This window comes from Schistocerca nitens, chromosome 1 (genome assembly GCF_023898315.1).
Source record: "Schistocerca nitens isolate TAMUIC-IGC-003100 chromosome 1, iqSchNite1.1, whole genome shotgun sequence".
Classification (NCBI taxonomy): domain Eukaryota; kingdom Metazoa; phylum Arthropoda; class Insecta; order Orthoptera; family Acrididae; genus Schistocerca; species Schistocerca nitens.
In genome coordinates this window covers 155835281-155856669 of record NC_064614.1, presented here as the reverse complement: position 1 = coordinate 155856669, position 21389 = coordinate 155835281, and the positions used below count along the sequence as shown (strand labels likewise).

Genomic DNA, 21389 nt, shown 5'->3' with positions numbered 1-21389 from the left:
CATGATGCTAAATGTAAATAAATAATGTACTGTCTTACCTATACAGTACTAAAAAAAGATCATCTTTATAATTAATGTAACAGCATTCGCTCTAAAGCTCACAGAATCAATGTCTCTCTGTACTAGTGTAAAAGGCGTTTCAGTTCCGTAAGTGAATTTATGATCTTTTTCCAAACATGGGACATCTTCATGATGTTACGATATATCATAGCATCTTTGTCATTCGTATGTTTGTAAGCACTCTGTGTTGTATCAAAACACGTGGTGTGTGCTAGAAACCTTTCCTGTGACAAATCTAAAGTGTTCAGCGAGAAAAATTTACGTATGTACGTATGCGACGATAAGAATGCAGTGGGAATGTATTCACATCTGTTGGACGAATGTGACGGAAACCACTCCAAACCGACATTTCACATAAGTCACATCCAATGAAAATCTGTAACGCGACCATCTGTGTGGCGTGCTTATAATTATGTATTATTTATATTTTAGAACAATTAATCTGTAAAAAACGTTGTAATGAAAACATGAAAACCATCTGAAGATGAATCACAACGATTCGAAAACGGTAGCAGTACCCTTTGAATAAAGGAACTGAAAATAAATTTGTGGTTGGTATCTGTCTCAACAGCATCAACATTTGTCAAGAAATTTCTTTATTAAATAAAAAAAAACTTCGAGCCCAGAATGAAAAAGTCTTCGTTCAAACCCTCAATTACGGCTCTGAAACAACTTTAAGAAAAAATTTTGAATCGTGGAAGACACAAAAGCAAATACTATTTTTGTTCTTGTTTCCAAATGTACTTGTAGTATGCGTTTGGTTTACAATGTTTGATTCATCGTAAATGATTCCACATGCAAATTAGGACTTGGAAGATATGCCACAAAAATCTTTAACACCTAAGGAAAAGCACCAATCTTTATTTTAGACTGGTACAATTAATGTGTGCTTACATATTCTAGTATTGGCATATAAAATGAATAATTAGCTGGCCAGAAGGGTTCGAACAATTTGAAAATAGTTATAATCTTACCTGAGATAATTTGCATAGCTGTAATAGCATCTAAAAACTTGAGTATTCTCATAGATGAAACTATGAGTCTAGATCTCGAAAGAAAAGAAATGAAAATTCATCATTGCTGAACCTGTAAAGTAGTTTAATAATTTATACATAGAAGTTAAGACAGGTATTCCTCAAAAACATGCTAGACATAATGTATGCATCTGTTTCAGATGTGTTTCTGAAAGGTTTTACAGCGTCATCCAATAGCAAGTTTCCTTAATTTACTTCTCTGCGAAATAAAAAACCCCAAGACATGCGGGAACTGGCGAGTTTGACTGAAATGTGTTGCCACCGCTCACATTGGCTTACCACGATTATAGCAGTATCTTGCCAGTATGCCGACAGTTAGCCAGGAGTTACCACCACAAAGTCTGTCCACTTGTTATCTGCGCTCTGTTATTCGGTTTTCCCCAGCAAAACAACAACCCACTGTCGACACACATCGTGGCTTAAGCTTTATTTGTGGACAAGGCTGTGTGAGCATTCGCATGGCAGTGAGACCTGAGTCCATCTTTCGATAACTGAGGCAAAATGTCAGAGCACGATGTGGATGTAAGGTGGCGAAGTTCCCAAAATGGCGAAGGTCGTACATTCCACAGGAAGAGTAATGTCAGCCCTCTTTTGGTGCTATCAGAGGTTGTTACTACCTGCTTCGCAACACCACAATTTATACTGAGAAGTATTGTAATGTCTTGAGAAGTTATGAGCTGTCATCAAAAGAAAACGTCGTGGATTTTTGTCTCACAAAGTTCTCTCCCTTCTTTACAATGGTCTGCATCATGCAGCTCGAATGACCTACGCAGAGCTCGGAAGATTCAAATGGGAAGTGTTCCCACATCCTCCATATTCGCCAGATTTTGCCTCAAGTGAGTTTCATATGCAGTCTCAACTCAAAGGTCGTCTTGAAGATAAGCTCTTCAACACCCATGATGAAGTGACATTGGCAGTGAACAGTAGGTCAGGAGCACAGGACCCAATCTGGTTACAACACCGGCTTTGAAAAATTTCCGTCACGTTACCAAAAATGCTTCGCAAAACATATCACTATCTAGAAAATAAGAGAAGTATTGTATAATGTCAATAAAACTATTCCAACATGATAAATTGTGCGTATTTTTTTATAAAGTAGGGAAACTTGCTTATTTGACCCACTTCGTACTTTTTAATTAAGGATTCCAGGTTTATTCATTGGAATTTTTCTGTTGTAAATATTTCTAGAAATCATGAGAAAGATGTAATTTTCCATGTAACAATGGATGCATCACGAAGATCAAATTTATGGCGGTACCCACATTTCACCTCTATTCACAAAGAACAATTTTTCTGCAAACCAACTTGGGTAGAGTGCTGAGCACTCAGCGTGCTCCCTAGACTTCTGACGTGAGGTACTTGTGTTTCTCTATGCCCAAGGATTCCTACCACACTAATGTGTTATTGACGTCTACAGCGTGCTTCTGCAACAATCTCACGTAGCGCTGGTTAGCTTGATCTGTTGTATGAAAAATAGTTCTGCATCGTGTATATCTATTGCCTATATTGATTTTGTGTATGCTACTGGCATACTGTAACTGCCGCACACGCCCCATGTCCAGATTTACAACATGAAATGTGTCTATACATATACAGGCTGTTACAAAAAGGTACGGCCAAACTTTCAGGAAACATTCCTCACACACAAATAAAGATGTTATGTGGACATGTGTCCGGAAACGCTTACTTTCCATGTTAGAGCTCATTTTGTTACTTCTCTTCAAATCGCATTAATCATGGAATGGAAACACACAGCAACAGAACGTATCAGCGTGACTTCAGACACTTTGTTACAGGAAATATTCAAAATGTCCTCCGATAGCGAGGATACATGCATCCACCCTCCATCGCATGGAATCCCTGATGCGCTGATGCAGCTCTGGAGAATGGCGTATTGTATCACAGCTGTCCAAAAATACCAGCACGAAGAGTCTCTACATTTGGTACCGGGGTTGCGTAGACAAGAGCTTTCAAATGCCCCCATAAATTAAAGTCAAGAGGGCTGAGGTCAGGAGAGCGTGGAGGCCATGGAATTGGTCTGGCTCTACCAATCCATCGGTCACCGAATCTGTTGTTGAGAAGCGTACGAACACTTCGACTGAAATGTGCAGGAGCTCCATCGTGCATGAACCACATGTTGTGTCCTACTTGTAAAGGTACATGTTCTAGGAGCACAGGTAGAGTATCCTGTATGAAATCATGATAACGTGTTCCATTGAGCGTAGGTGGAAGAACATGGGGCCCAATCAAGACATCACCAACGATGCCTGCCCAAACGTTCACAGAAAATCTGTTGAGCAATGAGTCGCATGTCAACACAAGCACAGAAGTCAACATTACCTTCCCTCAATTGGGCCAACTGGCGGTGAATCGAGGAAGTACAGTACATACTGACGAAACTAAAATGAGCTCTAACTTGGAAATTAAGCGTATCCGGACACATGTCCACATAAGATATTTTCTTTATTAGTGTGTGAGGAATGTTTCCTGAAAGTTTGGCCGTACCTTTTTGTAACACCCTGTATATCATGTGTCATAACGATGCTAAGGGACGTCTTAGTCCACACCTTAGCATTGTGCCTCATATTGTTACATGGATCTCTTATCATGTTGGCATGAGTGAGAGTCAGATTGGCTCCAAAATGTGAAGTGTGTTAATGTAGTTACTCTGTGTGCTGAAAGCGGGACAAGTACTACACGAATAATGTCTTCCTGGTAAGGATGTCACAGTCACGTACCTGAGAGATACCCATGACTACTCTGAACGCACAGACGAGCACCACACCGCCAGTGTCTGCAGCCACCTCTGTGAGCATGGTGAGGATACCGGAGAGGATGAGAGAGGCCGACAACAAGTTCTTCGAATTGAACCTGTCCGCCGCCCATCCGGCTGGCGCCAGCGTCACCACATAGCCCCAGAAGAAGGAGCTGAGGATGGTGCTCGTCTCAGATTGGCTCCAGCCGTAGTCCTTTGGGTAAAATAAGAAAAGCCATTCACAAGTCTTTGAGCGTTGGGTATTATCCCTACATGTGATAAGTGGAAGATGAATGGTTTTATGGTGTTGACTTATTAGATGTTACGGGATAATCGTCAGCATACCTTCTAGCTGAGAGGGTAAACAAGACGAGCCAGACAGTATTAAAGTCTATACACCAATGACGAAACAGCTATGGAGCCATTAAGGTCTCTGCAGTTTATTTCAGTTGAATGTGTAAAAGGGACCCAAGCTGTGATCAAGTATCAGGAGGGACAGAAGGAGGTACTTAACTGTAGTATTGAGAGAAGCACATCTGGACATTTGATACGACCAAGCCCTTGTTTGAGAACTAAGGTAATCTATAGACATCATTTCCTAACCCAGTTTTCTCAGCAACGCTTAATTTAATTAGACTGTACTCTATTACCCACATTTTATTTAACATCTTTTCAAAAAAGGGTCCACTTGGTTCATCTGGTGGTCCAAGCAGCAGTGCGTTGATGCAAGAGCAACTTGACATCCGTCGTGACCTGAAACAAATGTCTGAGTTCTTCCGGACATTCCGGAAAACCTTTACCCCAGTAAGTTGCATTTGGCAGTAGGGATTTGGACAAAGCGCATCTAGTCACTACATATTCCAGCTGCCAACTGTTACATTCCAAACATTTATCGGAGAACTACATTCCATTTTCAGATAGAATTTTATAATCGATTTTTGAAAACTGAAGCAGAGGTCGATTGCGACAAGTAGAGACAGACTCTTTGACAGTAATCTAAATTGTCATAATGTAAATTCAATTTTTTATACGTAAGACAGGTATATAGCAGCAGCAAAATATTGTTGAGCTCTTGCTGATTCTGCCGATACCATACAATCCTTTCGAAATTGCGTTTTAGGGTACCTGTAAAAAAACATATTTCTATTGTTGTAATCAGTTAAATTCATCACGCCATGTTATGTTAACATGAACTGAGAAACTGTAACAACTAGAGATCATAATAGGATAATAGGTTTCATGAGGTATCTACTCATTTGGCTACTTCGAAAACTTTTTTCCTTGCGTTTTTACATAGCCTGTGCAGCACTAACTTTATATGTTCGCAACCAGTTTCATCCTCCTAGTTCATTCTCAAGTGATATTGTGGCTCTGTATAAAACGCAATATATTATATTACCTTCATGCACAGAAATCTAATAATGTGACTTTGAATGTATTTTAAATACATTTACCTGTAGCAGAAAACTATGCCTCATAACTGAAATGAGAGTATCTTTGAATTTTTTCTATTCATTTTGGTCCAAAAATGCTGTCTTCTTGGTTAGACAACTTGTCACCTACAAAAGTATTATACTGATCAGATGGTAATATTAAGCATGGAATAACTGGAAAAATGATTTCAAATACAAAGACTGTACGTTTGTGTGTGTGGAATAACTGTAACAATGATTTCTAATACGAAGACTGAACATTTATGTGTGTATATGGTAAAAGTTAAAATATATTAAGGAATTAACTAATATGAAAAATGGCAAAAATGAAATAAAAATAAATATTAAAGAGTATGGTGAAGTGAGATTTTATTTTAAATTTCATTTTTTTTACAGACGATCTCTGAATGTTAACTAGCAGAATGAGACGGAAATTATCCAGGAATTTTTGTTCTGTAGTTCTGTTTACTGATTAAGAAGTTATCAGGTTGACATATGAATGACTGGAAATTTTGATTTCTTAAGATATTCATTTGCTTCTGGTTCTTATCATAATGTAAAATCTGGAGCTTCTCACTAATATATTAAATATATGTTTGATGCTTCAGAGATGTAGTGCAAAGGCACTTGTACTGTCATCATTACATTTTATGTGCTCTCTGAAATATATCTAAAAGTTACTACTAAAATGTCCAATGTACACCCTGTTGCAACCATCACATCAAATTACGTGGATCTAAATGGGTCTGTTGTACTGGTAGAATATGTTACATTACAAATATTTTTGCAGTAAGGGACCTAACTTTGATATTTTTATTTTTAAAAGTTTTGGTTTTTCATTTGAAACGATTTTTTAAAATTGCAGAACAACAAACTTAGCTTTTTGTTTAGCTTCCTCCATTTTTAATTTCATTTTGTTTTGGGCTTTGTTTTATTTTTTTCTGCCTATACTTTTATTATCTGCAGTTTGAAATAATGTACTTCATATAAATTTTCTCGTAGTGCTAATTCTCTGTTCAACTTATCTTCTTCAAGTTGAAAATTTATCTTAGTCTCATTGAGTGAAAATATGTCTTCTATGGGGTCCTGTGTGGAATGATTAATTATTGATTAGTAGATATGTAACTGCAGATTTTCAAAGAGTTCAAAATCTGTACAATGAATTTTCTTTTTCCACTGTGACATGTAGAAAGTCAATACAGTTATTTATTTCAATTTCATGAGTGAATTTCACTTTGTCATGCAGACTATTTAGTTGTGAATGGATGGTCCCAATGTCTTCTTCTTTACCATGTAGTAGGATTTATGTTCCTTCGACATAATGTTTTTACTAAAAGATTTTGTCCGCTGTGTGTTTAAATTTCTCAAAATCTTTTGCTTTAACATGTTTAATGAATGTTAACTAGGATTCCTGCCATCCAGCTACCCAGGGCTGAACTGTCTGGTTGAGAATATATATTATCTTGAAACCAAAAATAGTTACATAAAAGAGTGATTCATAACAGTTAAATGAATTGTGGATTTCACCTGGAATTAGTTACTTGTACACAATTACATTGTTTTTAATTATATTAATTTTTCTTTAATAGGAATATTTGACTAAAGAAGAAAGAAGTTTATTGTTATCAGGAACAAACTTATTATTTGGTTAATTAATTTCTGCGTATTTTTGAAGTTGATGAATTGGAAAGTTGTGGTAAGGACTACAGTACCAAACTGCTGAGGTCATCAGTCCCTAGGCTTATACGCTCCCAGTACCTACTGCAGCCTACATCCTTCTAAATCTGTTTAGTGTATTCATCTCTTGGTCTGCCTCTACGATTTTTACCCTCCACGTTGCCCTCCAATACTAAATTGGTGATCCCTTCATGCCTCAGAACATGTCCTACCAACCGAGCCCTTCTTCTAGTCAAGTTGCACCACAAATTTCTCTTCTCTCCAATTCTATTCGATACCTCCTCATTAGTTACGTGAGCTACCCATCTAATCTTCAGCATTCTTCTGTAGCATCACCTTTCGAAAGCTTCTATTCTCTTCTTGTCTAAACTATTTATCGTCCATGTTTCACTTCCATACATTGCTACACTCTATACAAATACTTTCAGAAACGACTTCCTGACACTTAAATCTATGCTCGATGTTAACAGATTACTCTTCTTCAGAAATGCTTTCCTTGCCATTGCCAGTTTACATTTTATATCCTCTCTAGTTTGACCATCATCAGTTATTTTGCTGCCCAAATAGCAAAACCCATTTACTACTTTAAGCGTCTCATTTCCTAATCTAATTGCCGCAGCATCACCCGATTTAAGTCGATTACAGTCCATTATCCCTGTTTTGCTTTTGTTTATGTTCATCTTATATCCTCCTTTCAAGACACCGTCAATTCCGTTCAGCTGTTCTTCCAGGTCCTTTGCTGTCTCTGACAATTACAATGTCATCGGTGAACCTTGAAGTTTTTATTTCTTCTCCATGGATTTTAATACCTACTCCGAATTTTTCTTTTGTTTCCTTTACTGCTTGCTCAATATACAGATTGAATAACATCAGGGATAGGCTACAACCCTGTCTCACTCCCTTCCCAACCACTGCTTCCTTTCATGTCCCTTGACTCTTATAACTGCCGTCTGGTTTCTGTACAAATTGAAATAACCTTTCGCTCCCTGTATTTTACCCCTGCCACCATCAGAATTTGAAAGAGAGTATTCCACTCAACATTGTCAAAAGCTTTCTCTAAGTCCACAAATGCTAGAAACGTAGGTTTGCCATTCCTTCATCTATCTAACTTCGAAGATAGGTCGTAGGGTCAGTATTGCCTCACGTGTTCCAACATTTCTATGGAATCCATACGATCTTCCCCGAGGTCGGCTTCTACCAGATTTTCCATTCGTCTGTAAAGAATTCGAGATAGTATTTTGCAGCCGTGGCTTATTAAACTGATAGTTCGGTAATTTTCACATCTGTCAACACCTGCTTTCTTTGGGATTGGAATTATTATATTATTCTTGAAGTCTGGGGGGTTTTCGCCTGTCTCATACATCTTGCGCACCAGATGGTAGAGTTTTGTTAGGCCTGGCTCTCCCAAGGCTGTCAATAGTTCTAAGGGAAGGTTGTCTACTCCCAGATCCTTGTTTCGAGTTAGGTTTTCAGTGCTCTGTCAAACTCTTCACGCATTATCGTATCTCCCATTTCATCTTCATCTACATCCTCTTCCATTTCCATAATATTGTCCTCAAGTACGTAGCCCTTGTATAGACCCTCTATATACTCCTTCCATCTTTCTGCTTTGTCTTCTTTGCTGAGAACTGGGTTTCCATCTGAGCTCTTGATATTCATGCAAGTGGTCCTCTTTTCTCCAAAGGTCTCTTTAATTTTCCTGTATGTAGTATCTATCTTACCCCTAGTGAGATAAGCCTCTACATCCTTACATTTGTCCTCTAGCCATCCCTGCTTAGCCATTTTGCACTTCCTGTCGATCTCATTTTTGAGACGTTTGTATTCCTCCTTGCCTGGTTCATTTACTGCATTTTTATATTTCCTACTTTCATCAATTAAATTCAATATTTCTTCTGGTACCCAAGGTTTTCTACTAGCCCTCGTCTGTTACTCAAGGGTTTCTATTAGCCCTACTTGATCGTCTGCTACCTTCACTATTTCATCTCTCAAAGCTACCCATTCTTCTGCTACTATATTTCTTTCCCCCATTCCCGTCAGTCGTTCCTTAATGCTCTCCCTGAAGCTCTCTACAACCTCTGGTTCTTTCAGTTTATCCAGGTCGCATCTCCTCAAATTCCCACCTTTTTTTCAGTTTCTTCAGTTTTAATCTGAGTCTCTGCCTTACCATTATATAATCTATCTGAGACCTTTCAGTATCTCCAGGATTCTTGCATGTATACAACCTCCTTTTATGATTCTTGAACCAAGGGTTAATCATGTTGTTTAAATAACTTGTTGTTTAAATAACTTAATTTTTTTCACAAAAATGGGAGCGGCTGGCAACACTATTGACAATAGCGTCGATAGGTATGTCCTTTTTATGGATTTTTGTTTGTGCTCATAATGTTGGGTTTTAATGGTTCAGAACTATGCATTTCTTTATCTCTTTATCTGTGAAGAGATAATTGCAAGTTTAAGGATTTTCTTCATTTGTGCATTAAATTTGTAGATTCATGTTTTAACTTACATCATTCTTTACGAAAAACCCATGAACCCTATTGAGAATTTCATCTTTTGATAATATTACCATTGTGTTGCCTTTATGCCTAATGCACCATGTTTATTTAAATTCTTGTTAATATGTCACACTGTATTTTGGTTGGCCCAAATCTGGTAACTGTCTTCATCACTGTGTTTTATTTGCTTTGAAACCATTTCAGAGATTTTATAAGTAATTTTGTTTTCGCCTACAGTGGGGAGACGTGCCATATCTAACGGTATTTTTGTATGAACTATGAGACTTTTTGTCATACTACTTTGTAGTTTGGAAAGTAAGTCAGATTTTAGTGCTTTATTCAGGAGATCCAACTCTGTTTCTGTAAACTGAATATTTGTCAAACTCTCAATGTGTAGGAAAAATGTTAAGTTATTGTAGGCTGCTCGTTCACATTCACAAGTTCCCTTCATCTGAGCATGAACTATGACATCGTTAATTTGTTTATATGTGTTTCCCTAATTTATTTAGTCACAAGATGTTCATACTCGTTAGCTAATCTGATTATTAATTTACACTGCAATAGAGTGAACGTTTTTCCTAGTTGTAGGTGTGCTAGACATAATTGACTATTGAACCAGATCTTCTGTTTAAATTTAGCATGAATTTCATATTTCATCTGGATGATATCACTGCACTTTTTCACTTTCTTAGCGACTTGTGTTAGAAGTTTGTAATTGCTTTTAACTGTTCACTAAATCTGATGCTTCAATAGTCTTCAACAGTTTAATTTTGATGTGCTGATAACATTGGATTTTACCCTTATCTTTATGTGCTCGTATGAGACACATTTTCTTCACATCAGATACCAAAACAATGTATTTATTAAAATATGTTGGAGTTTTCCACTTTTGCTGCATTAATTTTTTTTGGTCTCAGCTAGTTTTAGCCTTCTAGGCTGTTCTCAAGTGACTTGGTGGTGCTGTATGAAATAGAATATCTATAAAGAAACAGTTTCAGTTGCAAAGTTATTTTTATTACAAATAACGCATTTCACCTGGTTAAGTCTTCATCAGATTTTATGAAAAGTTATCAAGAGAATGTCATGTCAGCGGATGGAAAGACACATGGTCATCAAATGATGATGCAGAAACCATTAAAGGATATTTCTGTCAGACTAGATACAGTTGTAAATCATGGACACCCTGAAACAAAGCGCAATGTAGAGCTACAGATACGTTGTATAAACCCAAAAATCGAGATAAAAACGTTGGAACTGGATAGTTCCAATGTGGTCGCCTTGCACGAGATTTATTTACCCAGTTTTCAGGTCTATAAGACATACGTTTGGCTCATTCGGTGGTATTCACGATTTGTAAGTGGGTCTAGTGCAACAGAAATATCTTTTAGAGTGTTTATTCACTATCAGTTCTGATCTCCGCTATCTTCCAAGCTGGTCATTTGAAATGCTCCTGACTGGTTTTCATAAAATCTGATGAAGTCTTAATGAGATGAAACATGCTGTTTGTAATAAAAATAACTTCCCAACTGAGACTATTTCTTTATACAATCCAGGGAAACGATTGCTGTGCCGTTCAGCGTATAGTGGAGTGAACAACTTTACAAAACAAAAAATAATTTCTCCACACATTAACAAAGGAAGTTGTGGTGCAATAACAAAATTCAGTTAAACGACTGTTTCAAAAATAATGTTCATTCATGCTGGAGGACAAAACATCATGTTTTACAGAAAGACATCAGCTGGATTAGTTTCAATAAAATATTATTCATAATATTAAATTCTCCATAACTTCTGAAATATTGTGGACTCGCAAAATCTAAAACTAATTTTGGAATGAGCACAAAAAATTTCTTTAAGATGATGGATTTCACACATCAGTTCTCAGTCGTTTTAAATTTCGTAAATGTAACATTTACTTTTGCTAATATGACAGAATGGGTTGATTAAAGAATAGCTGGCTCAAACACCACATTAATATACATTCCAATTAATTTAATATAAGAATAACATTTCCTTTGAATTAAGACTAATATGAGTTGAAATATCACTGACCTTCAAGCAGCTTCGTTCTGCTACAAAGTATGTATTTATATTTCGTTTTTGTGATCTCACCTCTCGTAGACTGGTAGGGAGGGGTAAGTCTATAAATAGATGTTAGAGAGACGACAAAAGTGGGTTCAGAGCGACGTTGTGGTAGGTCATATAGACCTACAACACTCTTGTTGCTGTGTAGTCCATCCAATAATAGGTTGGCAACAATGGGAAAGTATGACCAGTGTCTGCTATTATTGTGAAATACTATTATGAGTTGTCTTTATGTAATAAACATTGTGATATAGAGATATGTTATGACTTATTAGTAGTCACATGGCACATAGCTCTTATCACAAGTGAACTCTGAGGCCAGACTCTTGGAAAGGCCTGCAGCCTGTTTATTAAGGCATATGTTTTAAATGAGGTCCATAAGGTAAATATGTGGCAGCGTTTAGTCGGGAGCCAGAATTTGGTTTCACTGAAACTACATACAGAAAGCGTCACAACTTTTACCAGAGACAAGTCTCAGTAGTCACATATAATTAAAAACATACACTACTACTTTTCAGAGAGATCATACAGTTGTATGAGGAATGATAAACCAATTGGACTAGAATCCTACCACATACAGAAAGAGGGCATTACTGTACCGTCAAGATGTTGAACCATTGAGCACAAACGCTAAACTAAACTTACGTAAGCTTATTACAAAGGGCATGAGTAATACGAAACCTACGTATCAGTCCTATTTATAGGAATTACCAATTGTGTGCACTAGGTGAGTGTTGTGATGGCCCAGCAGTTCGGCCAGCAGGTACCCACCTTGATGTTAGGGTTTCCACCAGTGTTGTTGGCCATAACAACGACCCCCATCGACATGTCTGTGCGCAAGCTGAAGATCAGCACGTGGGTGACGCATAGCAGCAGGGCTTGAAGGTGCCTCACACCCAACACGGGGAGTCCTAAAACAAAAGCGTATGGACTATTGTTGTGTCTACGTGCGCCCTTGATTAGAAGGTCAAGGTATGTCCAGATTTCTGTCTTCATTAGTTTCTCCCCAGCCAAGTTCCTTTAATTGGTTTATGAGATAGCCAAAGTCACTGTTCAGTGTCGAGAGGCATTTAGAGAAGATCAGTAAATCCTTAGTACGCTATGGCAGGTATATTTAATTATAATGTGTGCAAATATCCTCATAGTTGTAGGAGTGTGCTTGTCAGGGAGCCAATAGCGCAAAGATGACAATCAGTGTAGCGTGAAACTTGTTTAGCTTGGTTCAACAAACTACACTGTGGCCATGCTTGAGAACACGAATGCATATTCAGCAGTAGGAACTCCGAGAAGGTTTCCCATGATATTCTTAAAGCAATTCATGTTTATATTAGGATGATTACAACTCAGTGCTATGTACGATCTGTGTCAACTCTGGACAAAATGACAAACGTCTAGCCACTCACAGTTGACGAATTAATTTGGCCAGCTTTCTGCATTGGACCATAGATCGTCACCTTTACTTTCGGTCATTTGACATCGTTGGTTGGATGGAAGCTATTCCGGACTTCCGCCGATATTGTGTCTTCAGCTATCAACATCTACATGTACATCTACATCCATACTCCGCAAGCCACCTGTCGGTGCGTGGCGGAGGGTACCTTGAGTACCTCTATCGGTTCTCCCTTATTCCAGTCTCGTACTGTTTGTGGAAAGAAAGATTGTCGGTATGCGTCTGTGTGGGCTCTAATCTCTCTGATTTTATCCTCATGGTCTCTTCGCGAGATATACGTAGGGGGGAGCAATATACTGCTTGACTCCTAGGTGAAGGTATGTTCTCGAAACTTCATCAAAAGCCCGCACCGAGGTACTGAAGGTCTCTCTTGCAGAGTCTTCCACTGGAGTTTATCACCTCCGTAACGCTTTCACGATTGCTAAATGATCCTGTAACGAAGCGCGCTGCTCTCCGTGGGATCTTCTCTATCTCCTCTATGAACTCTTCACCCATGTAGTTCCTTCCTAATGTCAAATACTTGTCATCTAACAGGTCGTAGTCTCGTGCTTTTGTTATCTATTGGAATGCAGTTAACACCTGTTTTGGTCCATATCGATGATTTGGCGGCTCAGTCGTTAAGCGATAGACTAGAAATACAATAGTTTGGGTTCGATCCCGGTCCAGTCCCATAGCTTTTATCTGTCAGTCGCCACTTCTTTTACCTCTGGCATTGATATTTAATGTATTTGATGTGAGAAACGCCAAGCTGCGGCACGCTGCTGAGTCCGCATTAAACAGTACGTCCTCCCCTATAACTAGATGTATAAGTCAGTTCACAGACCGGAGGAATGAAATTACCTATCGCTTTCAGTAGCGCCATGCTCAGAAAAATTGCTGTGACGTTGAAACCCACTTTAGGGTCGATCACAGGTTTCCATTTCCACATCACATCCACTTGCCCTGCTGCGTGAACTGTCTATCTCAATTTCATTTTAATTACGGTCGTATATAAAGGGTGTTTCACAACTCATATTACGCACTTCGAGAGGTTGTAGCGGGGACTCAGTAGATCAAGTTTTACGTACGAACCCAAGTTCAGAAACGTCATCCAACGACGCTACGGGTCTTGAAAGCTATAAGCGCCGGCGCTTGTAAAGGTATGTACACTGGTGTCCTAAATTAAAACAGCAAATCACTATGCGTCTTGTGCGTAATTCACGATATCACGATATAATCATACAAACTGTCAACAGATGTCCTTAAGATCGTGTCCTGCATGGAAGATGCCATTCTGGTCAACGGACAACCACGCCAGCGAAGACGTCAGCGCACCTGTCAAACGGATAGTATTTGCCGGGTGGTCCCGCATCCACAATCGCTGTGTACACAGTCACAGACGGTGCGGTATGGCTCAGAGAAGACGCCTACCAGGCTCTCTGTGGTGAAGAGCCATGGGAAGAATGGAAGCAGGGCAGTCGCAAATTGATGTGGTCCGATGGCTTAATGTAAATCGTTTTGTTGTTTTTCGGATATGGTGACAGTTTGTAGAGACCGAAACTGCATCCCGAAGACCAGGGCGGGGATGACCACGTGTAGCATCAGAAAAAAAGAACCTTTATTTGGCTGTAAGGGCAAGGCGGTACCGCTTTTATACAGGTGGCAACAAGTATCTGACCTCGCAGCATCCATTGAACATGTTGTAACGAGGTAAACGGTGTGCAAAAGGTTTCGGAAGAGTGACCTTTGCCGGCCGGAGTGGCCGAGCGGTTCTAGGCGCTACAGTCTGCCATGCCTCGGCCATGGATGTGTGTGACGTCCTTAGGTAAGTTAGGTTTAAGTAGTTCTAAGTTCTAGAGGACTGATGACCTCAGAAGTTAAGTCCCATAGTGCTCAGAGCCATTTGAACCATTTGAAGAGTGACCTTTATTGTCGGAGACCCACCGTATGTGTACCTCTGACGCGTCTTCACAGAAGGGAACGTCTAGACTGGAGCCGTCAACATGCCACCTGGACGCTCGTACGGTGGACCAATGATCTTCTCACAGGTGAGTCCCGATTTGGTCGACACAGTGATCCTCTACGGATTCTTATCTGGAGGGAACGTTGAACACTATTTCGGGACCCAACCATCGGGGAAAGAGACTGGTATCGAGGATGATCCCTAATGGTGTGTTCTGGAATTATGGTGACCACAAGAACATCGAGCGCGGGTGGTTGATGGTTTCCAGGAAACGGAAGATATTGCAGGTATGGCGTTCCCTGCTTGCTCTGTCTATTTGAATCCTACAGAGCTCGTCTGGCATGCACTAGGGACTCGGGTTACATCACGTCAGTATCCGCCAACCACTCTCTAAGACTTGCGAGCAGCGTTGCAGGAAAAATGGGCGTTATTGCCTCAACATGAGACTGGTACATCATTTACGGAACGGCCCGTCGTTTTTCAGGCCTGTATTGCTCCCAGAGTTTGTCGCAGACCGTACTGAGCGCACTAACCATTTGTCGTAATGTGTATACAAATCCGTTAAGTTGGAAAAAAAAAACGAAGAACATTCTTCTCTACAGTGTACATCTGTATCTTTTATACTGCATTCTTTATATTCCTATTTAACTATCACCTGATTATACCGTTTTGTGGCAAAGTAAACACAACGTTGCAAAATTTTGGTTTGCTGCTTTAATTTTGGACCCCGTGTATACAAAGGATGATTCCGCGATAACGTTAAAGACTTTGAAGGATCATGCAGACGGATAAACGTATCAATTTCATTTAAGAGGTCCTGATTAGGAAAGAACTAGTCGCAAGTTACAAGCCAAAATCATTTTGATACGTCTGACAGTGTAATAAATTTGCCGTTACTGTTGTTGCTACGATTGTAGGGTAGGCAACTTTCAGAGCTGGTAGTATGAACCAAAACATGAAGAAAGTCGAGGAAACGGGATCCTAAATGCATACCTTAAGACATATCAACAATTGTGTCTCACACTAACGAAGATGAACAAGTGCTCATAATCCTCAGGTATGCATTTTAGAGACCGTGCTCACTAGAGATTTTTTCATGTTTTTGTCTATACTACCACCTCTGAAAGTTTCCTACCCTACAATCTTAGCAACAACAGTGCCGATGCTATTTCAAAGGTATCAGAATGGTGTTCGCTTGTAACTTTCGACACGTTCGTTTCCGAACCAGGTACCCTTACCTAGATTGATACATTTATCCTTCTCCATCATCCATGAAAGTTTGCAACATCATCACGGAATCGCCCTGTACATACGTACACTAACAGGCGTCGACTCCTATAACTTTGAAGCTCTGTAGCGTCGTTGGATGGCGTTTCCGGACATGGGTTTCTGTGTAAAACTTGATCTACGAAGTCCCTTCTGCAAACCCCTAGAAGTGTGTAACATGAACTGTGAAACACCCGCTATGTCTTCGTCCTCAGTCTGTTCCCATACACACTGTTTTGTTTTCCTGCCCCTCCCAAGTTGTGCAACTCTTGCTTGACGAGCAACTTGCAAGTTTTAATGGTTTTAGCAATGAAAAACTGTGACTGACTGCCATGAATCAAACTTGTATTTCACACTGATTATATACTTTCCTTTTCAGACAATCTGGAAGCTTAGTTTTGAAAAGTCTACTTAGTTTACTCAGCGCTCTTCAGGCATTTTATTGTTCTGTTCATTTCTTTTCCTGAACATTCATTTCTTGTCTTCAACTGCATGAATACGAAAACTCTGCAACCAGTTTTAGGAACTCATCGTTAAGATGTAGTGTTTTATTATCAACGTATTTTTTGTATGTTACTCTTATTGCAATTAGTTTTTGGGCCTGTTTCCAAACTTTTCTCATACAAGAACTTATCTCCATTCTTTGTTGAAGTTTTTCTGCATTAGATACAAACAGCACTTGTCATCAACAAAACAAAGAAGGTGCAGATATATTTCATTATTTTTATTTCTTTGATTTAAGGATCTAAAAAGTCTTCTACGAGTAGATCCTGCTGAGATTAGTTTTAATTTACAGTTTTCTTGCCTGATTTCCCTTTCAAGTGTAAATTTCTCGCTGTCGTGATAAAGTCTACGGAAAGATCTAGCATTAACGTACGTGTGTACTAACAGAGGCTGAGTCTGTACCTGTTTCGTAAGGTCTGTCTGTGTAGATTATGTTGCAGTTGAATCATAAGTTTCACTCAAAATATACGAATTCCAGGCTGAGATAATTCACATTCAGTGTTCTAATCTGTAATTAAGTGTAAGATATATTGTCTTCTGGAGCCAACTTATTCACTTGCTTGATTAAATTTTGTGAATTTGTAGTACATTACTAAGAGAAGGTTGACAAGCTTACTACATTGCCTGACAACACAAAGTGAAGCATTCAGAAGACATGATCGGATCTCAATGTAACTTCGTACATATGCACATCATCCGCGAGTACGTAAATGATTAGAGCTACAAGTAGAATGGCCACTAGAGAGGATTAGCGTTGTTCGTGTTTAATGTTGTTATCAGATCTGTTAGGGTATATAAGGGACCTGAACAATGTCAGATATTGAGGGATCACTGTGAAGGATAGGAGGCGCTGTATTTGCGGAATGTTTCCAGAGGAACATAATTCGCCAAAACGTGGAAAATGCTGCAGTCGATCTCCTACCAAAGAACTGAGTCAGTTACTAGCTTTCCAGCATGGCCAAAAGTCACGGGAAAGGTAACACCATTTGAATATCGGCCGTGCAAGATGCCCGAATGTTGCGTTTAGATGCGCCGCATGGGGCGACGGGAGAGACATTATCTGGCCAGTCTAGTACAGACGCTATCAGATAGCGACAGGAGCGGAGTTATGGAGGGTTAACGGCCAACGTAAATAGGACGCCGACAAGAGCAGAGCAGCAGTTACCACGAACCACCTACAGATGGCAACTAGTTCGTTTGCTGATATGTCGTGGAGAACGTGCGACGTCACACGTGCGTACATACAAAATTCTACAAGTTCTAAATATAGCAGGAAAACGTCTGACCGAATTAATTTGCAAGCCTGTACTTCACTTATTGTATGTCATCTAAGACCCGACAAAAAAGTAGTGGCGTATTTTACAGTGTCGTTCAAAGCTGTCAGCTACAATAAGTTGACCAGTAACTGTGCATTAACTATGGTATCTTGGTTTCGTAATACTTTCTTCTGCTTTTATTCATATTATTTCACCTCTTTCATTTACTTTTCTTAAAGGGCAACCAGATTAAAGCCTACGTCACGCCATCTTACGATACAACGACGCCATCAAGGCAGCTTTCGGAATATCCAGCTCATGCAGTTTCGAAGTCTGATATCTGAATTGCGCCAACATGATAATATTTGCTCAAGCATGTGGCAGATCAGAAGGCCGGTGACCACTACTGATAATGGTCTCGATAACGATCGTCCTTTAGAGCGACTTATTTGGAGAGGAAGCTCTGTCGTCTAACCGCTGCTACTTACAGTACTGTCTTGATAGTTAATATCACCCCTCACCATCGGTTATCGAAACGAAGAGTATTATTCGTATCATTGCCTCTGTCATTACTTTCATATATATCTTTCAAGAGCAATTTGCTTCGGTATTCAGCTTCAGAAAACCTCAGAAAGATTAATTTCACAAGACTAATTCTTCTACTTGAAATCATTTCCTAACAATGAGCTGCCTTTATGATGTACCGGTCGTAAGGGACCTACGAAACTCGAGTTGCACCATTGACCTCCAAGGTCGCTTGATCTCACGGCATGTGGGTTATTTTTTCCTGCACGTTTGTGAAAGATTCCGTTTGTGGGCCACGCATTCCAACAAATTTCGGTGTAGTTCGACGACACGCACTAACAGCAGTGATAGCAGTAACACCAGACAAGCACGCTTAATTATGTAAATAGTCTGGATGATTGTCGTGCGTCCAGTGGAGGGAATATTGAACACTTGTGGAAGGTAAATGAGATCCTTGATCCTAAATGTAACTGTAAAAATGAACCCCAAGGTTGTCTATGCAAGCATGTAAAAGAAATACCCTTGTAAAATTGTATGATTGTTTTGATAAACAAAAACTCTACGCGTAAACTAAAATTTACCGTTTGTTTGTACCGTCATTCATGTAGAAGGTATAGTCTTCTCAAAGAGGTTGAACGTTTTTTTAATCAGCCTGTACTATATCGTTTCGTTTATAAGACTTCCTTAGAAAAGTGTGCTTTTGAGTCGCGTTCATCGAATGGAAGCTGCCTTTGATACAGAAGATTTGGCACGAGAACTGAGCCACCTACCAGAAGACTTCCGTCACAACCACCAACAAATATCCCACGTGTATCTGCAAGCAGTACATCACCGAGGAGGAAAGTACCATCTTTCCGTTCTATGGTCCAGCGCTCCTGAAGAAAAAACATCAAGTCGTCTTCGGTCTCCCAAGTAAAGTACACCGAGAGGCCTGTGACCGATGAGGTCGACCTCGGAGCTCTCAGCGTCAGCAAAATATCGTCTGAGTGTGGACGCTCTTACGTCGTGCAAGGCTTGTACACGAGACACCACCGTGGGTATAAGGTGAGAGGTGTCAGTTACTACACTACACGGTGGGTATAACAGAAGATGTGTCACTTACTACATTACACGGTTGGTATAAGGTGAGAGGTGTCTGTTACTACACTACCCGTAGAAATCAGCGATAGCTGAACCTTCTGTGAAAAATGGACATAAAATTGCATTTGACGAAATCGCCATTGCAAGGAGGTGTAAGACGATCTGAGATAGGGTAATAAAGTTAACTGTAAAGATCAAAATACCTGACAACAACCTCAATGTACCAGGTGGCTGTACGGTGTACCGAAAGCTGCAATGCGGGCTGTATGCATCACAGGACGCTGAAGTATATATATATATATATATATATATATATATATATATATATATATATATATATATATAGTGCGGGACAGTAAGTTGCGAATGTGGGTCTCACGGGAGGCGTTCCAGAGATAAGTTCCTGCAGATGGATCGCGGGCACGATAACTCAGCGTGTTCGGTCAGAGGGTTAGCTGCCCTCTGTAGTAAATAACTGAGTTAATGGATCAGCGACGAACTGAAACGGGTGTCTTGCGAGGTCCGTCCCGAGCAGATACAACGAACAAGAACGATCAAAATGAGATTAAAAAAAAGTATGGATAGAGCGTCTGCCATCTAAGCAGATCACGGGTTCGAATCCCGATCGGAGCACACATTTTCACCTGTCCACGTTGACTCATATCAACTCCTGTATGCAGCTATTCATTTTATTGTAATATCATAGTTATGTTCATTAATCTGTGCGCTCGCAGAGTATGCAGAAAAACAATATGCCAGTTTTGTCACTAGGTGAAAATATGGCACTGCAACCAGTCAAAACGTCAAGTGATCCATGATTTGACGTCAGTATGCTGTTAATTGCTCGGCGACGTATGTTGATTTCTTTTGTGAAGTGATTGTTGGTGAAAAATTTGACATTTGCCATAGGAATCAACATTTATTGAGAAGAGAGCCCTCGCACTGTTAGTACGTTGTTTTTCAGAATGGCTGCAATAATGGTACTGCATCGCGGGAATGTCGCCGACAGAAACATCTGCAAAGAGGCCCTACTCAATAAATTAGCTAAAATATGATTGATATATTTGAAGAAACAAGTGAACTAAGGGGTGCAGCAGGGAAGGGGAGGCGGCCCTTTCCCATGGCAATTGTTGGAGTTGCTGTAACTACATCCACTGTACAGCACAAGCCTCAGATTATGCACCCAGTGCAAGTTATGTCTCCCCTAGTCAACAATTCGAAACATTTTTCGGAGCATTTTATTGTTGCATCCCTGCAACATTCACAATGTGCATCAAATGAAGTCCCAAAATAAGCTATATTGCTGTGGATTTACCCTTCGTGTTTTCTTCTTTTTTTCTTTTTTTTTTTTGCACGCATGGAAATCTATGATATGTGACCAGGGAATATTCTCTGGACATAAAAGGCACGACTGCGTGGTGTGGTTTCACACGCTCCTTCATTCTTGGTGCATTTTTCTTCCAGGGGATGTCACCTCATGACCTTGTTTGCTGTATTGCACTTTATAAGACGCTCCCTGTGAGACACGTTTGCAAGAAAGAAACTATGTCCTCAGCACTATTTTCTTGCTAGATGGTGCGACACCACATGTCGCTTGCCAGATGAAAGATTTGCTTCAAGAAACCTTTAGTAGTGACCACATCACATCTAGGTAATTTAAAGATTTGTGGCCTTCCAGATTCCCCAACCTGAATCTGAACGTGCTTCGTCTCGTTTGAATCGATTGCTTATTTTGCTTTTATCTGATAAGTGCCGTTCTCTTTGTTATAGGCGTTTATGTCACTCTCAGATGAAAACGAATTATTGTACTGTGTCATGTACTGTTTG

At 39.6% G+C, this 21389-nt stretch overlaps 2 protein-coding genes across 2 annotated transcripts in view; both read right to left on the bottom strand.

Annotated features, from left to right (window-relative positions):
- The window catches only part of LOC126243928 (putative inorganic phosphate cotransporter), a 246450-nt gene that overhangs the window by 46548 nt on the left and 178513 nt on the right, over positions 1-21389 (bottom strand). The window lies entirely within an intron of this gene.
- LOC126232848 (putative inorganic phosphate cotransporter) overlaps positions 1-21389 on the bottom strand; it is a 112170-nt gene that overhangs the window by 86820 nt on the left and 3961 nt on the right. Inside the window, exons 2-3 of the mRNA XM_049942826.1 lie at positions 12311-12450; positions 3833-4063 (exon numbers count right to left, since the gene is read on the bottom strand). Of these exons, the coding sequence (XP_049798783.1) occupies positions 3833-4063; positions 12311-12450 (371 nt within the window). The remainder of the gene's footprint in view (positions 1-3832; positions 4064-12310; positions 12451-21389) is intronic.